This window comes from Ascidiella aspersa, chromosome 2 (genome assembly GCF_963924565.1).
Source record: "Ascidiella aspersa chromosome 2, kaAscAspe10.2, whole genome shotgun sequence".
Taxonomy (NCBI): domain Eukaryota; kingdom Metazoa; phylum Chordata; class Ascidiacea; order Phlebobranchia; family Ascidiidae; genus Ascidiella; species Ascidiella aspersa.
This window is the reverse complement of record NC_139448.1, coordinates 12,607,282-12,621,191: the sequence shown is the minus strand read 5'-3', so window position 1 is coordinate 12,621,191 and position 13,910 is coordinate 12,607,282. Positions and strand designations below refer to the sequence as shown.

Genomic DNA, 13,910 nt, shown 5'->3' with positions numbered 1-13,910 from the left:
TTAGGAATTCAGAAATGCAAATTTTTTTATTGATTAGTTGTTGTACTCTGAGCCCAAAATCAAAATAAAACTTAGACAATTTTCTGCTTTTCATTGAATTTTAGGTACAGAACCAATTTAGTGACTATATAACATACCGTCACTTATTGAATAAACAACCTTTAATACCCATATAGTTAAATATTTTTATTTTTAATTTACTAAATTTAATTTTAACAAATTTAACATCAACGGATGTACCCATGTAAATGTCGGAGGTGCGTAGACTTTTCCACATTGATCGTTGCTCGACGGTATCTGCTCTGCAACAAAATAGGCAGTTCAAACGTTGTAAAGATTTCAAAGGTTGGACCAATGTAGTTTACGCAATTTGGAGCGTCGCTTAATAAATTAACTCGGTGCTTCTCAACTAGAAGTGACGTTTCGGGGTATATTTTCAACTAATACTTGCAATAATGTATATTTTGTTCGAGTAACCCGTAGAACACTGATTAAACACTTGTTGCTAGTCAGTAGAGCAAATGGTAATTCGAAACAGTTTTGCCTTACGGCATTTTACATGTAGATGACAGAACATGCCATTCCTGAAATCTGATGGGGTTCCACATGATGCACATAATGGATCACGGGCATAAATTAATTGGAGATGCTCGGACCAGGGATTCTAAGTCGGATTTATACCCGGAACTCGACGCTGTAGGACAGGGTAATCGAGTAAGACTACTCGAGTTCGACGCGCGCATACTCCATTTTCGAAACCGATAAGTACCATTATGCCAAACCGATAAGGCCGCAAACTGTAAATTGTAAAAGTGTAATAGCATATGGTGGTATATTTTCCACGTATTGTGGGTGGATGATTCCCCAATGAGTTGGTGGCAAACAGCAAATATACCCATATAAGTAGATTATTTTAATCACGTGTGTGGGTGACATAGAGGCTGTAGTACGAGCCGGACTCGCAACCCGATGGAGTAGAAAACTTGGCTTTAGTCGGTTTCGGGACTCGGTTTGTTTTTAATCGACTGTGCAACTCTGCTTACTTTCAGAGATCTTATAAACTCACCACATTCAATCTCGTCGCTGTCATCGGCGATACAATGTCGAACACCATCGCAGCGGTTGCTTAAGGGAATGCACGTTCCGTTCCAACACGTAAATTCAGTGGCGATGCATCGATCTAAATTTCAATTTGCATTAACTGAAAAATTTTACCATCGTGTAACCATAGAGCATATTTGCGGTTTTGCACAACATATGGTCGCAACCGGTCTTTTTTTAACGGCGGCCATACGTATTTTCAAGGCTTTTTGAAAGAATGGCTTTACTGAATGACGCAATACTATGACTCGGTAACGCAGTGCTTTGCAAAGAAAATATCTCCAAATATAGTTCACAGGCACTAAACAATTGACGTGGATTGGAGGTAAAAAACGCCTTTAAAAAATTGGGCATATTGATAAAGACAGTTTTTAGGTTAAGACCGAAAGCGAAAAATAGTTGTTGTCTTCAAATAAATAGAACTAATGATAGAGTGCAATGGAAAGACATAGACAACTGCATAATATAGCAATTTGACAAAAATGTATTAGAGTCCCAGGGTCACACGGAGCTATTGTTAAACTGCAAACACAGATTTGTGCAACGTGCAAAAATTGGCACGAATCGTTTGATATTAAATGCAGGAAATCAGCACCATAACTCACTCCAAATAAAATATGATTAATATTATTAGCCTTATCTGTCACAAACTTATCGATTTTAGCTTTAAAATTATTACCGATAGTGTTCCACTGTATTTCAAAACCGGTTCCGGAGCTAGATGAATCGGAAATGAATTCAATTCTAACAGTCGTTGAGACAGCGGCAAACGTTTTTGGCTTTTGGGTTCCACAGAATGCTTGTCCAGTGTACTGAAATTTGAAGCAAGAATTAGCATACACTGTCAGAACGGTGTTTAAATTTAAACACCAAAACGGTCTAAGCACGTTTAAATTCTAAACACTTAAACACCTAATTTAAACACCTTTGTATTTAATTTGAATTTTGATGTTTAAATTCTAAACATCTGAACGATTTTATGCTAAACACCTGATATTTTGACGTGTTTAACAACGAATATTGGGATATTTTAAGCACAATTAACGATTTTAAACATGTTGACGATTAAACACTTGATATTTTAACACGTTGATTGTTAGACGTGTTTAATTCGATGCATTCTTGCAAAGCAATAGCTTAAGCCATTTATGTTGATGTGATGATATGTTGTTGAGAGAGGTATTGTTATTTTAAAGCACTGAACGGTTGTTTTATGTGCGATTGCGTCTATCGATTTCGTCAAATATTTAACAAGTTAGCATATATGGCCGTGACAGATCACAATAAACAAACTGACTTAAGACATGGTTTCCTAACTTAACATCTGTTCGGCCTATTTGGCATTATTTTATTTTTGTAAATGTGGAAATAATAATATACGGGTTAGTGTGCTCAACGTGTCATTTAATCCAATATTTGATTTCATTAATGTAGCTTGCCTATAGCTTTGTACCAAAGTACAAAGCGAGGCTGTGCGGTCTTGTGCCGCCATGACCTACTTAAATTGCGCCAGCAATAAAAAAACGCGCGATGAAAACAATCTACGGCACGGATTTATTCTAGGGAAAGCTGTATCGCAATGAAGCTTATATATTTTTCAAGATCTGGTTTGACATATGACGAACAGTAAGTATTCTTTATTAAGTGTTTGATTTACGATATATTTTAACTAACTATAGTAATTATGTTTTGTTTTAATACAATTTTATGTGTACATATAAATTTCATTCAATAAATAAAGTCATAGTTAATTTGAAATTGATTCGGTCCGCTGAATAACGCACTGGCCTGTGACGAACGCGGGATATTGAAACCTCAAACAGAGAAAATACTTAGAACTTTTACAAGTTATACATTACTGTTAAAGCCGGTTTTGCGTATATTTGGCTTTCGAGTTACTAACATTTATGTTAAACAAATACTAATGTGTATACTGGTGACATATATACTTTAATATACTTTTGATAAATGTGTAGTAATAATGTTTTATTAGCTGTGCAAGACTGTCAGGTTGAGAATCTGAAATGTATGTTACAAAAGCCTTGTCTTGGAAAATGAAGTGACTGAATTGGGTATTTTGTTTCAGAATTATAGGTATTTCATTCATATATCCAAAAGCAATGAAAGTTGTAAAATACTATTTCATGATGATTCGTGGCTTTACACTTTGTACACATTAAAGGATTAACTTAGATGAAACATTTAAGGTTTGTATGCTTTTAAATAGAAATTTAATTTTTCTGTTAAACAATCAAGTATGCTTTTAACAATTTATTATTATTAAAGATACTTAATTACACTGCTTTGTTTCAGGGAAATCAATGACAGCAAACAAATTGCTCTTTTCGACTTCAAAAACAACTTCACGGACGATCACTAAGGTTAAAATGTAATTTCATTTTACTTACATGTTTTACATGAAAATAATTTATTCGCATTTGGCTTTTATTTCATATGTAGCGGCCAGCGAGGAAAACTATTGCCTTTCGCAATTGGCTAATATATAAGTTTTTGCTTAGAACCTTTCATCATAGAATATGTAAAAAAATATGTTACATATTGTTCCAGCAGTAAAATTTAATCTGTAGTCTTTTGGAATGCTACTGGCCCTTTAATAAATTATATAGTTTACATAATTTTATTTATTTCCAGCAATTTTAACTGCAAAGTGCAAGATGGGAAAATAAAAGTCTGTGACAAAGTGCAAGTGGAAATCAACAAAAGAATATGGATCACAAGGTAAACAAACTCAATTTTTTTTAAATTTGTGGAAAATACATTTAATTTATATGTGTTGTGTATAGTGTCTGGTCTGAATGTCCCAGTAATGGGCAACTTTTGGGGGTTAGATTGTGTATTACTAGTTTAAGCACAAATTTCAATAGCACATAATGGCCAATACAATAATCTGGCACACATATTAACTTTTTGTGTGAAATAATGATTTAATTTGTTTTCAAAGTAGGGTGAACCTTTTTTTAAATTTTAGTCGGTTATGAAGATATCAATTACAATAAAAATGAACTTGTTTCGCAATCATTGCACGGTCATTCAGTTACAGCAGGGGCGGGAGCAACATACGGGATTTTAAGTGGCCCGTAGACAGTTTCCGGCCTTAAATGATCCACATTTCGCAACTAAAATCATTATACTTATGATGATTTTAGTAGCGAAATATTGTTATCTTATAACTTCAAAATCCAAACAAACTGATTTTCGGTTTACTAAGTTCTGCACTTAGTTTATTCTTCGGGAAGCAATTAATGTGCAATGAAAGTGTGGCCGTGTTTAAAGAGTACAACATTAGCCGCCATTATGCGACAAAACATGCAAGATTTAGCAGTACTTAATCCGGCCTGCCAAGTACTTCATTTTTCCATATCTGACCCGCAAACCGGAGAAGTTGCCCGCCCTTGAGTTACAGTGTAACATAAATAATTATTATACATTTCCTAATGCTACAAATTAGTACATGTCTTAATAATATGTTTTGTGGTGATTAGTGACAGACTAAAACATGTTTTTGTGACATTACATGTAGTGGTTCTGGATGGTAACTTGAAAATTTTACTATGTTAGGCAAATAAAAAAAAAGTTGTTCAGTGACAGTGTATAATTTAATTATTGCAGATTTGCAGTATATTATATTGATCTAAATTTTATTTTCTAGGCAGCCATGCTCAACTCGTCAAGAAAAGCTCTTTAAGGCCTTTATTGGGCAAACCTTTGTACATCACAGCAGCATTTCTGCATTTGTATATTAATGGATGGAATGGCTGTTAAATTAGACTTAGCGGAAGAACAACATTTTTGAACAAATTGTTAAGTTATATTTCATTGATATTCAAGCTCGTTAATATGCACAGGATTTAAGTTATCAATTAACTTTAAGTTGCTCTGTGTTTATATATTTTTAAACCACCTACTTAAGGCCCCACCTTGAAAATTTGCCAAGCATAGCAATAATAAATTTTATAAAAAAGGGTTCAACTTTGTAAAATATATTCTTTATCTGTTTTTTTACTTTTATCACATACGCAATTTTGTTTGCATAAACACCTTCATTGTATTTAACAAGCGATATTTATACTATAACTCAATATGATTTTAAACAACCCACTAAAGACCCCACCGTGAAAATTTGCCAAGTATAGAAATTATAAATATTAAAAAATATATATCTTTTTTGTTGTTTTTATTTACTTTTTGATTTTTTGTTGCATATATATTTTTGTTTGCATTAACACTTTCATTGTATCCATTTCCAACATGTTATTTTGTGTATTATGTAAGTTTTCCGTTTTCCTACTTCTTTTCCTTTTTAATATAAGCACTTCAATTTTTAGTGTATAGTTTTCTTTTCCAAGTTTTACATTTTTTAAAACTTTCACTGTGTTGAGCTTTTTGTGTTGTTTTTCACCTTTTTCGCGCAATAAAATGGTTTACCCAATGAAATTTTTGTGGAATTGATTTGGAAACACTGCATACTAGCCCTAAACACCTGACCAAATAAACGGCAAAACGTCTAAACACCTGAAATTTAAACATGTTTAATTTTAAACGTGCTGACATTTCGCCCCTTTCAGGTGTTTAATTTTGGTGTTTAATCGAATGACAGTGTAGGTATAGGTTTGGATAGTCATCCAAAAAATGTTAGGTGATTATTGTATGTTTCTTAGTTGATTTCTATGTCATTAATCGGATAGAATAGCACTGCATACTGATGGTGACTTCACTTAAAAGAAAGGTTGTAACATACAAACCACTTACCAACTCATCTCCATCATAGACCTTGATGTAATCGTAACTGCATGAGTCGTGAACTTCCAGATCAATAGCCGCGAATGTAATCATTATCACCTACAGGGTAATTCCGATAAAGATAGAGAATGTAAAGTTGTTTGTACGACCGTATGATACTTAAAATCTGTTAGAAACCATTTTTATCTTTTTAAATTTCGCTTGTTAGGAAAAGTCAACTGACTTATGAAGAAAATATTCTGACCTTGTCAGCGTTTGTTGTAATACTCCACACACAAGTAGTTGATAGTGGGTAGTTCTCAGGGTAGCCGGGGGATTGTACAACCCCCGAAGCACCGGTTAAGTTTGTTTCCCCACAAGCTGGAAATATATAAAAAGAACAATCGGTTTGGAAAATTTTAGAGCGTTATTACCTACAAGAGGAATTTTTAATTATTACTGAAATCTAAATATATTAAACCATTACATAAACTTCGCTTGCCACAACTTTAGGTGATTGATGAATGAAATATGAGTTTTGAGTAAACGATGAAAATATGAGTTTTGAGTAAACACGGACGAAGTTACCCGGAAAAGTATTTATCTTAGAAAAATCAATCTTTTCAATTTAGGTGATTTTCGTCAGTTAAAACGTTTCTTAAATTGATCTCCTTACCTTAAATAGAACAAAAGTTGCTATAAGCGTATATATATGCAGTGGCGTAGCCAGAAAAAAATCTTTTTTTTTGGGGGGGGGGGCACAAAAGTTGGATTTTTTTTGTTTAGCTTTTGTAATTGTATCAATACTGCCGTGAAGTACACCAATAACAATGCTAGCAAACCATATCGAGCAGCAAATGACTGAGTGTTAACGCAATACTAAAAAACAGTGACATAGCAAAAACTGTCTTAAATTTAGTAAAACTACATTATTGTATAGCAAACGTTATATTAACCACATCGTTTTTGACGTCACAATGCATGACAATCGAAGGTGTGGCATGCCTGTGATGGGCTGTTGTGGTACTGCTCATAAATGCTACAAATCAAATTATTAAGAGTAAAATATTTATAAATATTTTTTTTGGGGGGCATGGCCCCTCAGGCCCCCCTGGCTATGTATGTATAATATTTTTCTTAAAACGCAATGAGCTACGTACTGTACTTTGGCGATATGTTATACTGATCGCGCGGTAATCATTTTTTGCAAAGTTACAATACTATTGAAAGGCTGCAATGAACATGTGTTTACTTTGCGGCGCTGTTGTTGTGGTGGTGGTTGTCGTCGTTGTGGTCGCGGTTGTGATTCTAGTTGTTGTAGCTGCGGTTGTAGTAGTTGTCGCCGTCGTTAATGTGCCCCCGTTTGCTTCAATTGCTGTATTCGCAGAATTTCAGTTGCAATAGACTTTGGATTTTTTTAATACATACAGAGTTGCCTTTATGATAACCCTTTAATTTAAACACTATATGGCTAAAAAAGTATGTGTGTAAATTTGCTAACGATAATACGACTGGTAATTCATTAAGAGCAGCGGACTAACTAAGAAACCAAGAGCCGCATTTCTTACTTTACATATGGACATAAATTTAATATATCCTCGTTTATTCCTCACTCACGTACCTTTGCCCAGCTAGATTTATTGTAATTGATGCACACTAACAATATTAAGCAGGCTAAGTTAACTTTAATTGTTATTCACAGGTAAATATATTAAATAAATGCCGTCAGTATATGCAATTTTTGCAATAAAGACTTAAAAAGTGATGGAATCTCAGTCAGGGCCTGTAATAATCGAGAAATTAAACAAACAAATTGGACAATATAGATCAAAAAACCGCAAATACAACTTAAGAGCCACATAAAATCGGGTGAAGAGCCACATGCCAATATAATTTAATAATGTATCTTGTATACACTTTAGACTTATAGAGCTTATAATGTAAAACGTTATACGAAAACACATAAAAAAAGAAATATAAAAGAAGCATATCATAGATGTTTGTTTAAGTCACAAGGATATTAGTTTATAGCTTACTTTGCGTTATCCAGGTGTTATACTTGGAAACTCTCGCGTATACGCCGGGAAAGTTTGGTCTTGCGCATTGGAACCCGTAAGACGTAATTCCGATCAAATACCAAGTATTTTCGTTGATCAAGCAAACAAGCGGTCCGCCGGAATCTCCCTAAGTAAACGATTAGGACAAATTGGATTGTCTTTGCAAGAGGCCAGAATGATCATATCTTTCAAATATCCAAACCACTTTACAACTTCCATAAAAATGTTACATTCAACAACAAAACGTTCTTACTCGCAAAATATACCCGGTATAAATTTCATTATCCAATTTGTTGTACAGATAATAATTTATAGACAGCATGATTTAATATAATTTTTTTGGAAGTGTAAAGAATGGCAGGGAAGTAAAACATAATATTGTTAGCATTTGACAAATAATGGACATGTTAACACTGTTTTTGCCACGATGGTAGAAAGACTGTTATCCAAGATGAATTTATCAGTAAATACTGCCTCTTAAGTGAAAATGACAATTAATTTAGTTGCATCATCGCAATAGGGTCAATTTAAAATATTTGCAAACACATAATAGTCGCGCCAAGTGTGATACGGACTCAAAAACAACATTATAAATGTGCGACTTACCTGGCAACTATCCACACCACCCTTCTCATGTCCGGCGCAAATGTTGCTGGATTTTAGTTGCGAATAAGCGACTTGGCAGCTGGTTTGACTGACAATAGGAAGTCGCACTTGTTGCAAGTACGTGCTCACAGAGTTGCTGTACGCTGAGAAATATCACATGATATACGATTGAGACTAATGACTATCGATCCCAAATAGAAAAACGTTTTGCGCCCCGTATAGCCTACCGTGGCCAGGCGCAGATCTAGGATTTTTGTTATGGGGTCATGGACATATTTTTAGAGGTGAGGTCACACGTTGCGTCATAACGTGAACTCACAAAGTTACATCTAAACGTAACGTCATAAAAAGTAATCTTAAAACACTACATAGTCCTTTTTTAGGTTGGAGAGATGTTACTTTTAATATAAAAGCTAATTACAAAGATATCATCAATTCACACTGGGCGAAACATTGCCTTTATATTGTTTAAATTGTTAAAACTTGGTTATCCAGATTTACGCGGAACCCGAAAAAAATATTTGGGGGGGGGGGGTCATGTGTCGATGGCCACTTGAGATCTGTAAACTGAAGCTTGCTTTTCACATTCTATATATTTAAGCCACAAAATCGACTACCTACACTAACAGGTAATATTTAACTAAACAGATGGATATAAGTATGGTTAAACGTGATTGCTTTTTTTAGAGAAAGACATAACTGTTTTTTGTACTAAAACTAAACACCGGAAAACTATATTGTGGGAATATTGAAGGCTAGAGATGTTTAGTTATTGCAAACACGACATTAGTCTGAAGTTGTCAGTCTTTTATTTCTATCTTAGAATACTTACCAAGAGCACCAAACCCAGTTGCGACGCAAATTGTTCCGGTTGGAATGTCGAATTCTGTGGTGTCTGTAGGTAAGCATACAGGCCTGACACTTTCGGAAAAAGTCAAAGGCGTGTCAAGGCGCAACAAGGCTACGTCGTCGTCATTGGAAGTGCTGAAACGTAAAAATTCTATACACATTCGTTTTTCGACCCACATGACCCAACCCTGTTTAGCTGACACTTTGTCATTACACTGGTTAAATAAAGTATTTTTTTAACAGTAAAAACATTACATGCTTTGCCACATATGCATAGTGTATGTTTTAAAAGCAATATACAATAATTTCCTGGTAATAGTAATAATAAGGACTCCTCAATAATTGTTTTACCTCACATAATCCGGATGGTTGAAGATGCCGGATTGTGCAACTGTAATTTCCTGGACCCCCGATATTTGCGAGGTGTAGATTATGCCTGCCTCCACGACAACACCGGTTGCACTGCGAAATGTTTTTTATATGTCTTCATTTGGATAATGTTTCGCATGTCAGCGGTTTTTCATACAGTTAAAAGGCTTGCGTACCACGGTACACAAAGTAAGTATCAATGATCCGTTGAACTTAAACCTTTTTAATTACTTCTTTTGCCAACCGAAGATTTTTAAGAAAAATGTTGGAACAGATAAATCCCAATAAATGTCACCCTTGTTCAGTGCTGAAAACAAGTCATTTTAAAATAACTTTAGTCCAAGTCAAGTGATTCGTGAAATAACCTAAGTCCAAATCAAGTCTTTCAAAAAATTAAGTCCAGCCCGGGTCCAAGTCACCCGTTGCCCAAGTCAAGTCAAAGTCAAGTCATTATTAGAGCAAGTCAAATCACTGAAATAAAAGTACACAACAACAAAACCCTTAAATTTGAAAAATTGTGCGACTAAGAGCATTAACTCAACATAAAAAAACAAAAAAAAACATTTAGAAACATGGTAATCGGTTGACGTGCAAAAAATTAGATAAATAGGTTATTTATATAATCAAATGTTAATTAAACCATCCAATTTCAATCAAATTCATTTGACTCTTGAATTCAAGTTAAGTCATTTTACCGTAACGATTTAAGTCAAGTCAAGTCATTGCCTTAAGTCATACAAACAACAATGTGCCCTTTTTTACTGACGATTATCAATAGCGGTATTAGTAGGCTACTTATGGATATATTTATAGCGTTTTAAAATACCAGATAGCACTCACCCATACGTACAATGCGCCGCCGTCGCCACCCACTGGCTGTTAATGATCGAGCCACCACACAAATAGGTGCTTCCGCCTTCCGAAACAGAAAGTCGCACTTGCCAAGGCCAGGCGCCCGCTTGTGCATTTTGACCACCGACAATCCTGTGATCCTGAAAGCAGTATTTCGAAACGCCTTGTCACATTGCAAACAAGGCGTGAAAAGGCAATGAGGATAGCAAAAAGTGTGACGTCAGGTCTGGTAAATTTTTTGACAGTGTTTAAAAAAAAGTTTAAACTGGTACGACCGGAGTGGATTGCGGTGCATAACCTTTTTTAAGCAGGTGACAATTCATGCATTTCTTCTAGGTTCTACAGGTAAACGTTCGAAGGATTTCGAAGTTCAAAGGATTGTCACAAACTGGAAAATACTTTGGCTTTAAGGACTGCGGTTTTAATATTCACATTTATCTTGCCCCCGCTTTGCAATGGTCTTATGCTTCATGCATTCTATCGGATATTACAAAAGTATTTTGCCAAAAATTTCAGAGACGCAATTTATTTTTGAAAAAATCATTCTTGTAGTGCTTGTGCCTCTTAGAGAAATAACCGGTCGTTCATCCCACCCCTCCTTGTTATGAACCACTGTTTTAGACTATAATCTTACACTATTTTGGACCACGACTATAAATAACTTACCCACAAGAAACTAGGAGCCGTCGCCACTTTTCCACACACGTCATTGCTCGTTGCACTTTGAACTGTGAAATAAAATACGCATTACTATTGCTTGCATCGGAAATAGCAATCGCCTTGCTTTCTGTGAAAATTATTCGAACAACGAACCGCATTCTATTTCGTCACTGTCATCGGTACATTGCTTTGTTCCGTCACAATGCTGGCTGACTGGTATACAAACGCCGTTCCAGCAAGTGAACTCGGTGTCAGCACATCTGGCTGTTAAAGTGACAAATTAAATGTTGTTGATAATTAATTAATATGTTACCATGCAACAAAAGCAGGAAAACTGCTTTAGCATTTTAGGCAATCACTTAGTCAAACTTTTTAAGCGTAAAATATTATCAGGAATACCAAATATAAGTTTAGAACAGTAAGACTTTCTTTATAGTTTTCTTTGTATATGGCCGTATTTGTCTAATTCTAAATAGAGGAATCAGGTGGAAAGTATTTTGACCTGATGAAGGACGGTTGTGCGAAAGCTTGTCGAGAATCTAATACAATTTGTCTTTATACAGTGCCACCTGATTCCTCTATTTATAGTTTTCGTTATTCTTTGATGTCATTTATGAATGAAAAAATCAACTCATGTACAGAGTAAATTTAAATTATTGTTTAAAATAGTTATATTTAGTAGCTCACACTTGTGAACAGCAAGCGTAATAAAGAGAAACCCCTAAGTAAATTAACATTCGTTAGCACGTATTTGTTCGTTTTGAAAACATTAAATTTACTGTAAAGTGGTTTACGAACCTTGAGCTGTCCAACTGATCGAGAATCCTTCAAAGGTGGCGTCAAAATCACTCACAAAATGTAGCCTTACCAACGAGTTGTGGGAAGTAAAATTACGCGGCGAATACGTCCCACAAAACGCCCGGCTTGCGTACTGCAAATTAAATATGCAAACTATGAAGCAATATAATATACAGTTGAGAAATAAATCGAAAAACGTTGATTGCTAATTAACCAGTGAAAGCAAAACAAAGTGAAATAAATGGTTTGTTGAATATATATATGTATTTAGAGATTTAACTTACCAGCGTGGTCCCGTCATAAACTCGCAGTGAATCGAAGCTACACGTGTTGTGACTTTCCAAGACGAAGTCGGTAAACCTCATTGCAAGCACCTTAGTAGTTACGCACTTATAATCGTAACAGGTAACAAGAAAACAAAGTGTTTGAGATTTTTATTATTTTTCTTACCTTATCAGATGTCGTAGTAATGTCCACAGAGCAATCTAGGTTAATTGCGTAGTTTGATGGATAGTTTGGAGACGAAATTGTTCCAGTTGCAGCAGTGATGGTGGATGCGGTACAAATATCGTAATCAACTAAAATTTGATAAGACGTAACAAAATTCGGTAATTTTTTGATTTTTTACTTGTTAAAATAACACTTACCTGTAGTTCTGCTGGTGGACATTTCTGCGAAACAAATGTAACGCTTTTATTTGTTTAAAACAGCATGAAACTTTCGTTTTAAAATACGTCAATGTAAAAAGTTGTTATTGCATTTTTTTATACACATTTGTATTAAAATTTATATAGTCAAAACTTGGTATACGGTGTCGGTTTAAGGACACTTTTAAATTCAAAGAAGTGTTGCAGAATTCCAAACAAGCATAAAGTATATAAGTTTACTTTGACTAATCCATGAGCTGAACTTTGCCACCCTAGAGTAGACACCAGGATTGTTGGGTCTTGCGCATTCGAACCCGTAAGACGTGATTCCGATCAAATACCAACTTTCCTCGTTCACAAAACACACAAGAGGTCCACCCGAGTCCCCCTGCGACAAATATTAGGCTTGTTTCTCGGCAACTATAGGCATTGTCGGGTGTTACAGGTAGACCGCAAGCGATAATAGTACGTGATTTTATCTACAACAAAGAACGACAAACCGTGTCATGGAATTGGAGTCGATTGATGGAGTTCTGAACAAAAGAGTGCATATTGCCTATGTATAAAGACCAATGTTATTTACCCATTGGTTGAATTAGTCATTCAACTCACTGTATTTACGAGCCTTGCGTATAAGTTAGATAACATTTCAAGAATTTGAAACTCAGTTTACGGATGATTTATTGCTTTTTTTTTGTTTTATGGTCAAGTTAAAAACCTGTTTTAAACTACTTGAACTTCATCATTTTGCTGGCACCATCAGCTGTCGGCCGTGTTCAGACATTCTCGCGTGTTTTTTTGTTTTTTAATAGATTGTATACTATTTTTAAACCCTGTGTGTACTTGCCAAGGCCTACCATAGACCACTAAAACGCGTTGTACAGTTCTGGTATACCTGTCAGTCCAACCATTTGCTTATTTATCCCTGCGTTTTATATGTTGTTGTAATGTGCGGTAGATGAAATACCTGGCAAGTGTCGACGCCACCTTTGGCCAAGTTTCCGGCGCAAATGTTGCTGCCCACCAAGTGAGGGTAGGCGGTTTTGCAGCCGGTTTGATTGACAATAGGCAGACGGACTTGCTGCAGCGTGCTGGACATGGAGTTTTCAAAACCTAAAGAGTTAAAAAGTTTAAAAATATGTTATATAAAATAAATATATAGTTATCCAGCAATACAAAACCACGCGTTTATGATTATTGTTGTAATCAACAGTAAGCACAACTTATTTAT

The 13,910-nt window shown here is 35.1% G+C and overlaps 2 protein-coding genes and 1 long non-coding RNA gene across 4 annotated transcripts in view; 1 reads left to right on the top strand and 2 right to left on the bottom strand.

Annotated features, from left to right (window-relative positions):
* Positions 1-128: 128 nt before the first annotated feature.
* On the bottom strand, positions 129-6,255 carry LOC146163744 (bone morphogenetic protein 1-like). The gene is made up of 5 exons (XM_083382935.1): positions 6,107-6,255; positions 5,872-5,961; positions 1,781-1,913; positions 1,067-1,180; positions 129-302 (listed from the first exon to the last, which is right to left on the bottom strand). Exons 2-5 carry the CDS (start codon positions 5,953-5,955, stop codon positions 193-195), a joined length of 441 nt encoding a protein of 146 aa, XP_083239061.1. The 5' UTR covers positions 5,956-5,961; positions 6,107-6,255; the 3' UTR covers positions 129-192.
* Positions 3,186-5,405, top strand: LOC146163745 (uncharacterized). 2 transcript variants are annotated; one of them, XR_014494597.1, is made up of 4 exons: positions 3,186-3,308; positions 3,415-3,482; positions 3,754-3,840; positions 4,772-5,405. It is a non-coding gene; the product is annotated as an uncharacterized LOC146163745 (long non-coding RNA). The 2 variants fall into 2 exon arrangements; XR_014494598.1 differs by having other exon boundaries at positions 3,415-3,490.
* A 797-nt stretch (positions 6,256-7,052) lies between the features above and the next one.
* Positions 7,053-13,910, bottom strand: part of LOC146163742 (transmembrane protease serine 9-like) — a 39,162-nt gene continuing 32,304 nt past the window's right edge. The window contains exons 20-33 of the mRNA XM_083380581.1: positions 13,647-13,792; positions 12,920-13,067; positions 12,680-12,703; positions 12,483-12,610; positions 12,317-12,406; positions 12,033-12,165; positions 11,388-11,498; positions 11,241-11,302; positions 10,563-10,714; positions 9,705-9,815; positions 9,337-9,488; positions 8,505-8,647; positions 7,878-8,025; positions 7,053-7,216 (exon numbers count right to left, since the gene is read on the bottom strand). Coding sequence (XP_083236707.1) covers positions 7,062-7,216; positions 7,878-8,025; positions 8,505-8,647; positions 9,337-9,488; positions 9,705-9,815; positions 10,563-10,714; positions 11,241-11,302; positions 11,388-11,498; positions 12,033-12,165; positions 12,317-12,406; positions 12,483-12,610; positions 12,680-12,703; positions 12,920-13,067; positions 13,647-13,792 — 1,703 coding nt within the window. The 3' untranslated portion in view covers positions 7,053-7,061. The remainder of the gene's footprint in view (positions 7,217-7,877; positions 8,026-8,504; positions 8,648-9,336; positions 9,489-9,704; positions 9,816-10,562; positions 10,715-11,240; positions 11,303-11,387; positions 11,499-12,032; positions 12,166-12,316; positions 12,407-12,482; positions 12,611-12,679; positions 12,704-12,919; positions 13,068-13,646; positions 13,793-13,910) is intronic.